Genomic DNA, 13557 nt, shown 5'->3' with positions numbered 1-13557 from the left:
CTGCTTTGAGACAATATGTATTGTGAAAAGCGCTATACAAATAAATTTGAATTGAATTGAATTAATGACTCAATGGGTGCTTCTCATTTCTTACAGTTTTTCTCGATTGCTTAAACACATTTCTTTAAACTATGCCTCATATTCTCAAAACTGTAAACACAAATCCATAACGTCTCACCCAATTCCCCAAACACTATTTTCAGGTCACAATTAAACTCTACACTCAAAACCATTCACTCTTGCTGAAAAAAACAAACTTTGCCCTCAGACATCACACACAAGCCCTCACAAACACACACACTACAACACACTGGTGCAATAAATTAAAAACAACATTTCCAAAACTGGTAAGTTATGTTGCCTGACTTGAGTGAACAATATTGAATGCTAGTGCTTTCTAAATGACAACATGGTCTAGGCAATGAGAAATGAAGGGATTTGTGTGTAGAATTTTGCAGTGACAGTTCAACAAATCTGACTCATGTGTCAAAACCGGGAATAGTGTTTATAGTTTAGGGAAATGGGTGTGCTTTTTTATAAATGGCATTATGGTTTTGAAATTTTAGTTCAAAAGCCTGGTTATAGTGTTTAAGCAATTGAGGAAAAACTGTAATTGTGCATCCGAGTTTCCTTTCCTTGCCTCCTTTCCTCGCGTCTCAGCTCCTCCCCCTGTAGGATGCGAGGGAAGGCTGCAAGGAAAGAACATGAGGATGGAGGAATCAAAGGCAATCTTAATTGTACATTTTAATATTCTTGATCACTCAAGTGTCACTTCACAACGTCATCAGCTGCGCACAAGGGATCTGCCTTTATGTTGTATGTTTGGATATTTAAGAGATTCATAATAAATAATAATAAAGAAAACTGCCCTGTTGAAATAGATGAGATTTATGGTTTATTTAAACTACAAAGATAAAACATAAATTACAATTATTGTGAAAGATGTGAAGGGGGAGGAGAATGTATATGTGCGTCAGGTTTCACGCCAAGAAAGACTTCTGCATTGGATTCACCTGTGCTTCGGATTCACCTGTGTTTCCTCGCTCATCACTCCTCTGGAAGCTTCCTCTGTCACGATCACCAGTGAGATAGGCCGTGATCACCACCAGAGGACACTCCACCCCCGACAATCACCACACTATCACAGACTCCATTCCCCATAATCCTTTGCCCAGACTAATCAGTCATGATTACATCCACCTGTGTGTCATTACCCTGTTTAGCTATAAGACTGGTTTTCTCATTCATTCCCTGCAAAGTCTTGTTTAGTGTTACTACTGCAATTCTGAGCAATCTGTCTGTTGTTCCCGTGTTCATGGAGGAGAGAGGAATCAAGGAAGCATCAAGTATTGAGAAGCACCTAATGACTTACTCATTTAGACATTTATCTCCACCTACTTGCAGTTTTAGTTTCTTATTTAGAGTATAATTTCGTTGAAAAAAAATAATTACATATTTTGGGGATAGTTTGCCCAGAAATTAAAATTCAGTTTATTTACATTTACTCACCCTCATGTCGTTTCAATGTAATTTCGTGAAAATTGATGTGCACTTAATTTAGATTAATTGGCACATCTTGTAATTAATTTGATTAAAATTGTAATCACTTGACAGCCCTAATACTGTATGAATTCATCTCTGTGAGTCCATAGAATGCATGTGTATAGGTCTCTTAAAGTTGATGCTTCGAAAACTATGCAAAAAGAACACAACAGTAACCCATATGACCCCAGTCTAAAGCATAACAATAGGTGTGTGTGAGAAAAATAGTAATATTTTGTCATGTATTCTGTGTTCCTTGTGCTTTTGTTTTGCTGTGTAGGCTTTTAGTTTACATTTCATTGTCCTGATCCTGTTTCCCTTTGTGATTCCCTCATTGTTCTCAAATGTGTCTTGTTACATTTATTAGTTCTTGTGTTCCTCGTCAGTCTTGTCCTTACATGGCGTTTTATATGTGTGCTCAGTTTTGGTTTCCTTGTTTGTAGGTCCGTGTTTTAAGAGTTAGTTGTACCTTTGTTATATATCATTAATAAATCAATGCATTTGGATCCTGCTCAATCGCTGCATTTGGATCCTGGGTCTCTCTCTCTCTCTCTGTGTGTGTGTGTGTGTGTGTGTGTGTGTGTGTGTGTGTGTGTGTGTGTGTGTGTGAAAGGCAGGACAAATGACAATAGAATGAAAACATTATGACTCATTATAACATACAAAACCAAACTCTCTCTCACACACACTATCCTCTCTCTGTATCTGTACTGTCTTCATCGCTCTGACTTTTATAAAGCAGGCAGCATCGTAAAAACAGAGAAACTCTCATCTGCAAACAACACACATATGGTCAAACATGCACAAGTACTTTTGACATAATTAGGCCTGTTTGTGGCAGAGGTGGAGTCAGTGCTGATTCACTACAGCTCTGCACCACAAAAAAGGGCCATCTACACCTGTAAAACACAAAAGGTTTAAGCAGAAAACTGCCATTTTAATATCCTTCTGCATTTCAGGGCAGTCTAAATTCAACTGATAGTTTTTTAGTGCACAAGATGAGACAGTGGTTACTTGGGTTTGCCACTATGCAATAACACAGTGCTAAAATCGATGCACTTACTGTAACTATATAAAACAAGTCACCATGAATTAGATATATATTTTCAAACATCCTCCTATACAGGAGCACTCTCTTCAAAGGGAGCTCTCTGTACACCAGAAAAGACCACAGAGAGGTCCCATGAGGGGATGAGGTGCGGTCTGGGAGAATGTGACCTCATGTTGCCTATCAGGAACCTGATGACCTGATCGTGCTTTCCTAGTGACTTACCATCAACTGCATCGTGATGTGCTTTGATGGCAGAAACATGCACTTTCAAGGTGGAGGGGGACAGCCTCTGCTCCAACCTCTCTTTCAGGAAGGAAATCACAGAACTGATCAGGCATTTCTGCAGGTCTTCCCACCAGGAAGAACACCACTCAGCAAACAGAATCCACTTCAAAGCATAAGAGTGCCTGGTAGAGGGGGCTCTAGCTTGAGTGATGGTGTCTACAACCGCTGGTGATAGGCCACTTAAGTCAGGTGCCATAAGGTGCCATATGGTTTCCGGTCCCTGAGAAAGCAGGTCCTTCCAGAGGGGAATCCGCCAGGGTGGGGCTGTCACAAGGAGCATCAGGTGGGCCAGTAAGGCACAACCAACAAGACCCGCTCCTCGTCCTCCCTGACCATACACAGTGTCTGTGTGAGTAGGCTCACTGGGGGAAACACATACTTGTGTAGGCCACGGGGCCAGCTGTGTGCCAGTGCATCTGTGCCGAGGCTCTCCTCGGTCAGGGAATAAAACTGGTAATGGGAGGACTTCTGGGAGACAAACAGGTCTACCTGTGTCCCTGAATTGACTCCAGATCAGATGGACCACCAGGGGATGGGGACTCCATTCTCCCGGGAGCATGAGCTGTTGTAAGAGTATGTTAGCCGCACGATTGAGCTCGCCCGGGATGTGAACGGCACAAAGCGACTTAAGCCGCTGCTGACTCCAGAAGAGGAGTTGTGACATGCAACATGAGCGTACCCCGCTTGGTGGTTGACATACGCAACAGTCGCAGGACCAACACGTGCTTGCCCTGAAGCAACAGTCTAAACCGGCTCAGGACAAACAGCACTACCAGCAACTCCAGGCAATTGGTATGCCGCTGCAGTCAAGGTCCCGTCCAGGAGTCGGAAGCTGCATGCCCATTGCACAACAAAATGCCTGGACACTTATTCTAAGGGCACTCCAGTAAGTAGAAAGGCAAGTTCTGACCAGGGGCTGAATGTTTGGAGACAGGAGTATGCCGCAGTGCCATGTAGCCAGTGCTGTAGCCTTCTCATATGCATAAATCCGTGTGGAGTTACCGCGGCTGCGGATGCCATATGCCCCAGGAGCCTCTAAAATTGTTTCAGTGGAACATATTTAGGCTGTTCATATTTAGGCAGCTAGAATGAGCCAGTCGTCGCGACTGTTAATGTGGATGTGAATTTCCACTTCCCTGAGCGGAGTAAGAGCAGCCTTCATAACTTTGGTAAAGTTGCGGGGAGACAGGGGCAGCCCAAAGGGGAGGACCATGTACTGGTATGCTCGACCTTCAAAAGCAAAGCATAGGAACGGTCTGTGTCAAGGTAAAATCATGAAAAAAAGACATGAAAGTACGTGTCCTTCAGGTCAATCACACATTTCTGCTTGAGTATCTTGAACAGGAGTTTGTGAAGAGCCCGACACGCAGATACAAGATTGGCCGTAACCCACCGCTTTTCTAGGGTACAATTAAGTATTGGTTGTAAAACCCTGACTTCATCTCGGCTGGAGGGACAATCTACTGCTTCCTTCGCTAGCAGGACCGCAACCTCCGCATGCAGGACAGGGGTGTCTTTGTTTGCCACAGAGATAAAAAGGATGTCGCTGAACCTGGGGGGACGCCTTGCGAACTGAATCGCATAGCCGGGAAGGGCTAGCCTGCCTCCCATTCTCCGCATGTAAAGGCAGTGATTGTGGTGTGACACTTACCTGGCTCCATGGGTCCCGTGAGGCACTGGCTAAGGAGGCGTGAGGAAGCAGTGTGTCCTCGAAACGCAAACTCCCTGCCTGTGGCGAAAGACAGGGTGGCTGGGAGTGAAGAAGCGGGGTGTCGTTCACTGCCAGAGCACGCCCAGTATGGCAGTCCGCTTCTGGACTGCAGAGAGCTGCTGGGCAAAGATCATCAATTATTGAATTAGTTCATTTAATCTATAAAACAGTTCTGTCTTGCTCAGTTCAGTTGTCATACAACAGTGTCAGTACAGTCAAAACAATAATATTGTTGAATATTAAGTGTCCCCAACCAGGGCCGTATTAAGACAGTGTGGTGCCCCTGGGCACTCGATTCCTCAAATGTAATTTACTAACTTGTCCAACCATATACATGTAGGCATATGAGCAGTGAGCACTATATTCAAATGTCTCAATTCAAAATGTACATCAATTCATTGACAGCGTCAATTCACGTTTGCCCAAAAAAAACTTCATTAATGTCTTCTTCCTCACCAGAGTCTTCCTCGCTCCTGTCTCCCCCAAGAAGAATATCCTCATTCGAATGGCAGTCATCGCCGACGCCTAGTAGGCTAAAATTAGCTGTAACGGTGCGTGTCCACTACAGCAGCAAAACTCCGCTCAGTGCCGCTGGCAACGCTGTAACGTTAACGTCTCCGCTTTGGGGTGTGTCTGTTGCGAGTGTTTAATCGAAGTTTTTTTCAACACACGGACAGTATAATCATCAGCGATGCACGCGATTACATTTAGAAATAGACAAGATTTGTTTCCAAATGCACCAAGCAAAGATCATTTCAATTTTATAAACTTTTATAAACCCAGCCAATATAATCCAAAATAAAATCTTTAACATATATATAACAACTGCAAAACTACTCAATTGACGTCTGTCCATTTTGGATTTAGATTCATGTTCTGTAGCCGTTAAAAAAAAAGACACATTTGCGCGTACGTGGACCAACTCAACTCTGACAGATTGGGGAGGGAGGGGGGAGTGATAGTGGTCATGTAATCTTTATTTATTTATAATTTATTATTATTATTATTGTTAAATTAGTGTTCATAAACGAGTTATGTATGGTCTTTCAAGAATTTCAAGTTAATAATATAACAATTTACGAAAAATATTTTTAAAGCTTGTGTCATGTGGTGCCCCCCTAGTGGTTGTGAATGGTTGGTGCCCCTGGGCACTGGCCCAAGTGCCCTTATGGATAATCCGGCTCTGTCCCCAACTAAGCAAGCCAGAGGCAACAGTGGCAAGGAACCCAAACTCCATCAGGTGACAGAATGGAGAAAAAAACCATTGGGAGAAACCAGGCTCAGTCGGGGGCCAGTTCTCCTCTGCGTCCTTCATCTCAGCCAGGTCCAACAAGAAATGGCGCTCCTGGACCATCAAGGTGGACATTGTCTGGCCGACGTCCCGCACTGTGACTTTTGTTGCTTGGAGGACGCAATCAGTCTCCACACACAGTTCCTGCATCAACCCCGGGTCAGAAATACCCTTGTACCCTTTCCTTGTAAACTGGTTATATATCTTAAGCCTAGTAGTGAATGTTTTATGAGCAGTAGGATAACCATATTCATCAGCACAGTCACGCAGAGTCAAAGCACAACCAAAACAATGTTCTTCCACAAAATGCATGCAGTTTTGGATTGTGTTTAACTGCTAGAGGGGCAAAAGTTACATAGTGTCCCTATAATGAACAAGTAAAATGTTACTTGTCACTGGTATTAGTGCAGTGATTGCAATAATGTTTGCAAATTAAAAGGTTTAATAAAATTAATACATTTGAACTTTTAATTTGCAAGTTGCAGCCATGCATTTATTTAAGCTGTGGTCATTTCCTTTCAGAGTGTACAGGAGGTGGCCTAATTTACCATCTGGCTCATCTTACCCACTCTCCTGTTTTCCTTCTATCGTTTAAACCCTAGCACGAACAAACACCTTTCAGGCTACTGCCTCTTTTAACACTATGAGTGATTGGTGACGGAAAACAAATGTCTGGGCGTGTCTGTGTGTGTGTGTGTGTGTGTGTGTGAGAGAGAGAGAGAGAGAGAGAGAGTGAGAGAGAGAGAGAGAGAGAGAGCACAGGTTTATTTATGAGTGGATGTGTGTAAGGGGTAATATATTCATGGCCATGTGTGAGTGAAGAGAGAGAGAATGTGTGTGTTCCAGTTTATTCATGGTTGTGGTCTCTGTCACTCACACAACCCTGAGTCACAGCAGTCAGACTCACATCCAGCAGCCCAGTGAGCAGATAAGTTTAAACACACACACAATGACACAAAGAGACAAACACAGCCATGCACACACAGATTCATGTACACACATAAACTTTTTACACATAAATAAAGAAATCAGAGCAGCAAATAGAATAGCAAAGACTCTCTCTTACATGTCACATCTCACACGTTTTTTTAGGCCGAAAGCTTGTACGAGGGCCAAGTTTTAGATAAAGCCTGAGGTAAAACACTCAGTCTAGAACAGCTCAGTGCCTTCTGAATCGTCCCTCATCTCGCTCTCCTCTGATGATGCACCTGTGAAACACTGATAAACCAGCTCAAGGTCATCTTGGACCACTGAGAGAATTATCACTTTATCTCTAAACAGTCATTACTGCATTATTATTTTTCTGCATGTTCCATAGTTCCATTTTTGGTCAGTAATGCCTAAACTAAATGATGGTGCAAAGACAAAATCATTATATATGGAGAGGTACATACATATGCATAAATAGCATTCTCTAGGCAAAACCCTGAAATGCATCAAAAAGTATTTTTTTGTGTGTGTATTTTTGCATTATATTTTACATAAATGTATTCTGACATTTTAGGCATGTCAGTTTTTGCCACTATGAAATAACTGCTTTCATCTTTAGTATGCTACTTTTTATATTAATTTTTATATTATTATTGCGAATATCTTCCAATATATATTTTTTTCCATTTCCATCTGTTATATTTATATATATAATTGCATATAGGGAATGTTAAATATCATGTTCAAGTTCAGACTTATATTTAGTAAAAAAGTAAATAGCAAGCTGCCATTTAATTTTCTTCCATATAAATGAGCTCTGTAATTTTTAGACTGACAGTCCACTGCATCTTCAAGAAAAAAAAGAAAAAATCTTTAGCAATTTATTTTTAATGACAAAACAAATAATGTTAAAGAAATAATAAAAAAAAAAATAAAAAAAAGTTGCATAAGATTGTATCCATGCATTTTTTAAGGAAACATGCTGTAAGGTTACTATAAAGAAAGCATTATAATGTTAATGTTTTCCAAATGTATTGTAGTGGTACCATGGTTACAGTGATAATTTTTTATATACCATGGCACTGAACACATATTCATATATCATGGTACACTTTAAAAAGTGATAACCTGCAATTGTTACCTTAAAGATCTATTTCTGCCTGATTTAAGCCATACATTTGTTGGTATAAATTCATGTATTTAGGTTGATTCGATTATATTAAATATGTTTGACTATAAATTCAGTTAACTTGGATGTTAGGTTCCCAATTTTTGAGTGTTTTTACATAAAAAAAAAAAAAAAAAGGTAAATTTTCTATATGCTTCTATGGTGCATTCTCCTAACATGTTGCCTTGTGCTAATTAAAGGCTATTTTGCATGGACACTATCACCATGCGATAAATATGAAGAATTATACGCAAATTTGCTCAGATCTTAAAACTAAACCATGGCAATTATCATAATTAAACGACAAGGCTATAGAGAGAATTAAGGGGGCTGAAAACCAGTTCTGTTGAACGCAAACATATGTTTTGTTTCGCTCGGATCATCTCTATATTTATGCATAGCTTTAGATGCGAGATTATCATCACAGCATCGTTTATTATTATCCAAACTGCAACAGCGTTGCTACGTCAGTCAGTGCGTCTTCTCTCTGCGCGCAACCACCGCTCCGTCTTGCGCTCCAGCGCGCGTGCCAAAGCCAATAGTTTCTCTGACATCTCTGGCACAGACGGTGCTATTCTGCCAGAGGTCACAAGAAGGTGGGACGGAGGGGAGTGTGTGCATTTGATATACATTTAAAGGAAAGAGAGCTTTTTTTTTTACTTATACTTTCAAGCGTGCGTGTCACCATTTCCTCCAAAAACAAGCCGGACTTTTTAGCGCGCGCTTCCCGGGTGCTCCACAGCAAGAGAATAATTGGCGTGGTCGTGGGCATCGTCATGATCGTGGCGCTGGTCATCGCAATTCCGCTTCTGGTCCAAACCTCCGTGGTTTCAGCGCACTACGAAATGATAGGCACCTGCCGGATGATCTGTGATCCGTACAACCCCAAACCGAGCGCCACGGCGCTGGAGGTGATGCAGGACCTCAGTGCCATCCCACCATCTTTCGCTCAAGGGACTAGAGGGGAACCGGGCCGCCCGGGCAAACCGGGACCCAGGGGTCCACCTGGAGAACCTGGTCCACCTGGTCCAAGGGGACCACCTGGGGACTCAGGCAGACCTGGATTTACCGGCATCACATCGGGGACGGCGAGGACTGAGACAGGAGACGTTGGTCCAGCGTTAGGGAACACCAAGATCGCGTTTTACGTGGGTCTCAAGAACCCTCATGAAGGCTACGAGGTGCTCCGGTTTGATGATGTAGTAACAAATGTCGGAAATCACTATGATCCCACAACTGGCAAGTTTACGTGTCAGGTGTCCGGGATTTACTACTTCACCTACCATGTGCTGATGCGCGGAGGGGACGGGACAAGCATGTGGGCAGACCTCTGTAAAAATGGACAGGTATTTCTACAACGTTTGCAGGAGCAAAACACTAAATATGCTAATTAAGGCTTAACTTGAATCACCTATGATAAATGGGGTCAAGAAAAAAAAAAAAGAAAAAAACATGGAGGACCTTAAAGATTTTTCTCACATAATGGACATAGGCTAGTGTTTTCGGTAAACACAAAAGTTATGTGTACAAACTCGTGAACATAAATCGCTTTAGCAACAGCTTTATATTTCGGACGGTGTATCAATAAAACAAAAAACAAAAATTTTCTTTATTTATCACTTTACTGACGCCTCTTCAAGTCAATCAATTATTCGCACACTGAGCAAGTTTCAAATTAGTTGTATACGGATGTTCGTTAGAAGATCCAAATGCATCGCGTGGTGTGGGAAAACAGATAGGCTACAGGCTAATTTAGCGGTCATACAAAGATGCTACTAATTTTTTTATTATTATTATTATTATTATTGTTATTATTATTGGCCCTGAACTTTTTTATTCTTTCTCAATACAGGCGACTGATTTCTCTGTGCAAACAAATATCATAACGAAATGAAAAGTTTTTATTAGTGAAGATTGGTTCATTTTAAGACACTGCGCTGCGAATTCAATGGCACTGAATGACATTGTGCGTTTATTTGAACAGGTTCGCGCGAGCGCCATCGCGCAAGACGCCGATCAGAACTACGACTACGCGAGCAACAGTGCCGTGCTGCACCTGGACTCTGGCGACGAGATTTATGTCAAACTCGACGGCGGAAAGGCGCACGGAGGAAACAACAACAAATACAGTACATTCTCTGGCTTCATTCTGTATCCAGACTGAGCTGTGACGCGCTTCGTTTCAGACGGACTGTCCAAGCATCTCCTCTCTCCGCGCGACACCACTGTCATTCCTGTCTGTACTGTCGCTGGGAATATAAGGATCATCTGAACTCTGCAACCGTGTGAGAATCTGTTGTCTGAATTCGTACCTTTCTGTTTAATGATGTCTTGTGTTTGGATATTATACCCAATTAAACGCAACATTAAAAAATGTAAACAGCCAAACATGCTCGGGATGGTGATCTGGATTCCACATCTAGATGATTATTAGCATTATCTGTACAGTTCTCTGCTCAAATTGATTTCCCCCCTTGTAAAACTGCATTCATGAGCCCCATACAATTTCTCCTGTTAGATAAATTGGTTTAATGTAGATATGGACAAGTTTATTTTGGTCTAATACTGGTTGCTGGACAAGTGTAAACAAGCATTTCAGCTCATTGAAAAAATGTAATGGATTTTCATCCAAAAATTTACATTCTATCATCATTTAGCCTACTCACTCGTGTTGTTCCAAATCTGTATGATTTTTTTGGTCACACTTTATTTTAAGGTGTCCATGTTACAGTGTAATTATGAATTTGAGGACTATGTAATAATAAACTAAATGCACTTATGATAGGGTAAGGGTTGGATTCGGGGTTGCACTTTATTTTACAGTATGTGTACTACTTACAGTGTACTTTCCTAAGAAAGTACTGGGTAATATAATGAAACTGCATGGGTTAAGGTTAGGTTTAGGGGTAGGTTCAGGGTTATTACCAAGTTATTATAATTACTATAATAAGTATAGTATGTACAAGGGGAACAGGACTGTAAAATAAAGTGCTACCGGGTTTGGTTTAGGGCTAGTTGCATGTAATTATGCATAATTTATAATTATTTCTACAGTAACTAGATGTAACGTGTAACAAGGACACTGTAAAGTGTTACCGATTTTTTTCAACTGTGTAACCCCAAAAAAGATGTGTCATAAAATGTCTCAGCCTTTCCTCCCCATAGAGTGAAAGCCAAGATGGTTCAATGTTGTGTGATTCGGGTTTTACAGTATAAAGAAAGTAATGCAGGTTTGGAGGACATGAGGTTGAGTAAAAAAAAAAAAAATGAATGGACTTTTTAATATACTTGGCTGAATTAGCCAATTAACTCCTAATTGCAGCTCTACTGCAGATGGCTTTATTTGAATCCTTTGACTGAGCAATGGAGCATTACGGTGTGTTTTCAATTTGTATTCAAATAACAAACCTGTGGTGTGTATTTTAATGAAGTGTTGTTGTTCGGCAGTGAACTCTGGGACTTGACGTTTGACCTCACACAGGTTCTTCTGAGACCTCCAGCGGTAACTGAGCGAGCCGAACATCACGGCCACAGAGACAGAGAAGGAGAACATCAACAACATTTCCAACAACTGTTGTTTAGAAAATCAAATTGACCAAAAACTGAGTTAAGCTGCTTTTCGATGGGTATTTGGTGCCTGTACATTCAGATGTTTAAAAGAGAAGGTTAATAAACATCCTCAAACAACATCAAAGCGTCTGTTAATCCATCCGACACTTGGCTTAACACACGTTACATATAATGAGCTCCCCATAAACGCCTGATTACACATCGCTGGCCATTAACATCCAGCATGAGGAAGAACAGTAGATGTAAAACAAGAGTTCTGCTCTCACAAACATGTCTTTTAGTTTATAAACAGCCATGGGTTTGAATATCAGACTAATCTTTCATACATGTTTACCCAACACACAATTCCAGCAATTAAATGCCTGGTGCTTGTCTTTCTAGCACTCTGCTAATCTAGTTTGATTTGTTTGTGCAAAACACATCTCTGACTGATCCGAAAGATTTACTGGCTTTGACAAAAGAGCCAAATTGTATGACTGTTCACACAACCCATGAATTCAAATGAATCCGGAGAACACCTGAATTATTCTGGTTTTGTCTTGGATTATTCATTTGAAGTATTTGACTGGCCACACATCATTTTAGAGTTTGGAGGGGAGTTTGTGGACGAACATGGGCCTTGATAAGCTTTTATTAGTCTGTGTATGTGCGCCGTGTAAGTGTGATCTGATCCTCGTGATCGTGTGAAGAGGCACAGCTGGTAGTTACAGAGTGAAAGAAAAATAAGCCAGGGGGCTCACATCACTTTTCTCTCTCCTTCTTACTCTCCCCCTTGCTCATTTATCTCAGTTCATCTGCCAGCACGCACACACACACACACACACACACACACGAGCAGCTGGGTAACAGACCAGGGGTGTGTTTCCCAAAAGCATCGTTAGCCAACTATGAGCGCAAGTTTAATTGAACTCAATTGGTAACAACAGCACTTGCGACCATAGTTGGCTTTGGGAAACACAATCCAGTTTTGCATTGGAGGGCTTTCTGGAAGTCAGCAGGAGCACTGCCCTCTGCAAACACACACACACAAACACACACAGACTCCAGTAATGACATCATTCAAAGTGTCTCCGTCACAGCAACTTTATTTCATCATTAGGTCTCACGGACAAACACTCTGCTGACACTCTATGCAGCGACATCACCCTTAACTGCTCATCCTCACACTCAGGGCCGGTTCTAGACATTAGGAGGCCCTAGGCAAAATTCATGTTGGAGGCCCCCCACCCCCAATAAAAAAACACTTGAAACAAATATGATTCCTAACCTTTTTATTTATACAACATTTCATTTTAAAAAGTGCATAAGTTTGGACACATTACTATTTTTTAATGTTTTTGAAAGAAGTCTCTTATGCTCATCAAGCCTAGATTTATTTGATCAAAAATACAGAAAAATAATATAGTGAAATATTATTAAAATTTAAAATAATGGTTTTCTATTTTACTATACTTTATATTTCTGTGATGCAAAGCTGAATTTAGTGTCACGTGATCCTTCAGAAAACTTTATAATATTCTGATTTATTATCAAATGTTAGAAATTGTGCTTAAAGGAGAAGTTAACTTTTAAAATGAAAATTCTGTCATCATATACTCACCCTCATGTTGTTTCAAACCTGTATGAATTTCTTTCTTCTGCTGAACACAAAGGAAGATATTTAGAAGAATGTCAGTAACCAGACAGTTTTTGGGTCCCATTGACTTCCATAGTAGGAAAAAAAAAATACTATGGAAGTCAATGGGACCCAAAAACTGTCTGGTTACTGACATTCTTCTAAATATCTTCCTTTGTGTTCAGCAGAAGAAAGAAATTCATACAGGTTTGAAACAACATGAGGGTGAGTATATGATGACAGAATTTTCATTTTACAAGTTAACTTCTCCTTTAATATTTATTTTATAACCCGTGATACTTTTTTTCAGGATTTTTGATTATTAAAAAGTTGTTTTAAAAAAGTCTTCACTATCACTTTTTATATATTTAACACATCCTTGCTGAATATTCCT

The 13557-nt window shown here is 40.8% G+C and overlaps 1 protein-coding gene across 2 annotated transcripts; it reads left to right on the top strand.

Annotated features, from left to right (window-relative positions):
• Positions 1–8471: 8471 nt before the first annotated feature.
• Positions 8472–11665, top strand: c1ql2 (complement component 1, q subcomponent-like 2). Of its 2 annotated transcripts, XR_014207649.1 has the most exons (3): positions 8472–9324; positions 9963–10263; positions 11426–11665. XR_014207649.1 is itself a non-coding variant. In XM_082176301.1 (2 exons), the coding sequence occupies exons 1-2, from the start codon at positions 8755–8757 to the stop codon at positions 10140–10142; spliced, it is 750 nt and encodes a 249-aa protein (XP_082032427.1). In that variant the 5' UTR covers positions 8472–8754; the 3' UTR covers positions 10143–11665. The 2 variants fall into 2 exon arrangements, 1 of the variants encoding a protein (XP_082032427.1); XM_082176301.1 differs by having other exon boundaries at positions 9963–11665.
• Positions 11666–13557: the final 1892 nt, after the last annotated feature.

Source organism: Leuciscus leuciscus, assembly GCF_965113295.1.
Source record: "Leuciscus leuciscus genome assembly, chromosome: 7".
NCBI classification, from domain to species: domain Eukaryota; kingdom Metazoa; phylum Chordata; class Actinopteri; order Cypriniformes; family Leuciscidae; genus Leuciscus; species Leuciscus leuciscus.
This window is presented reverse-complemented; position numbering and strand designations above follow the sequence as displayed.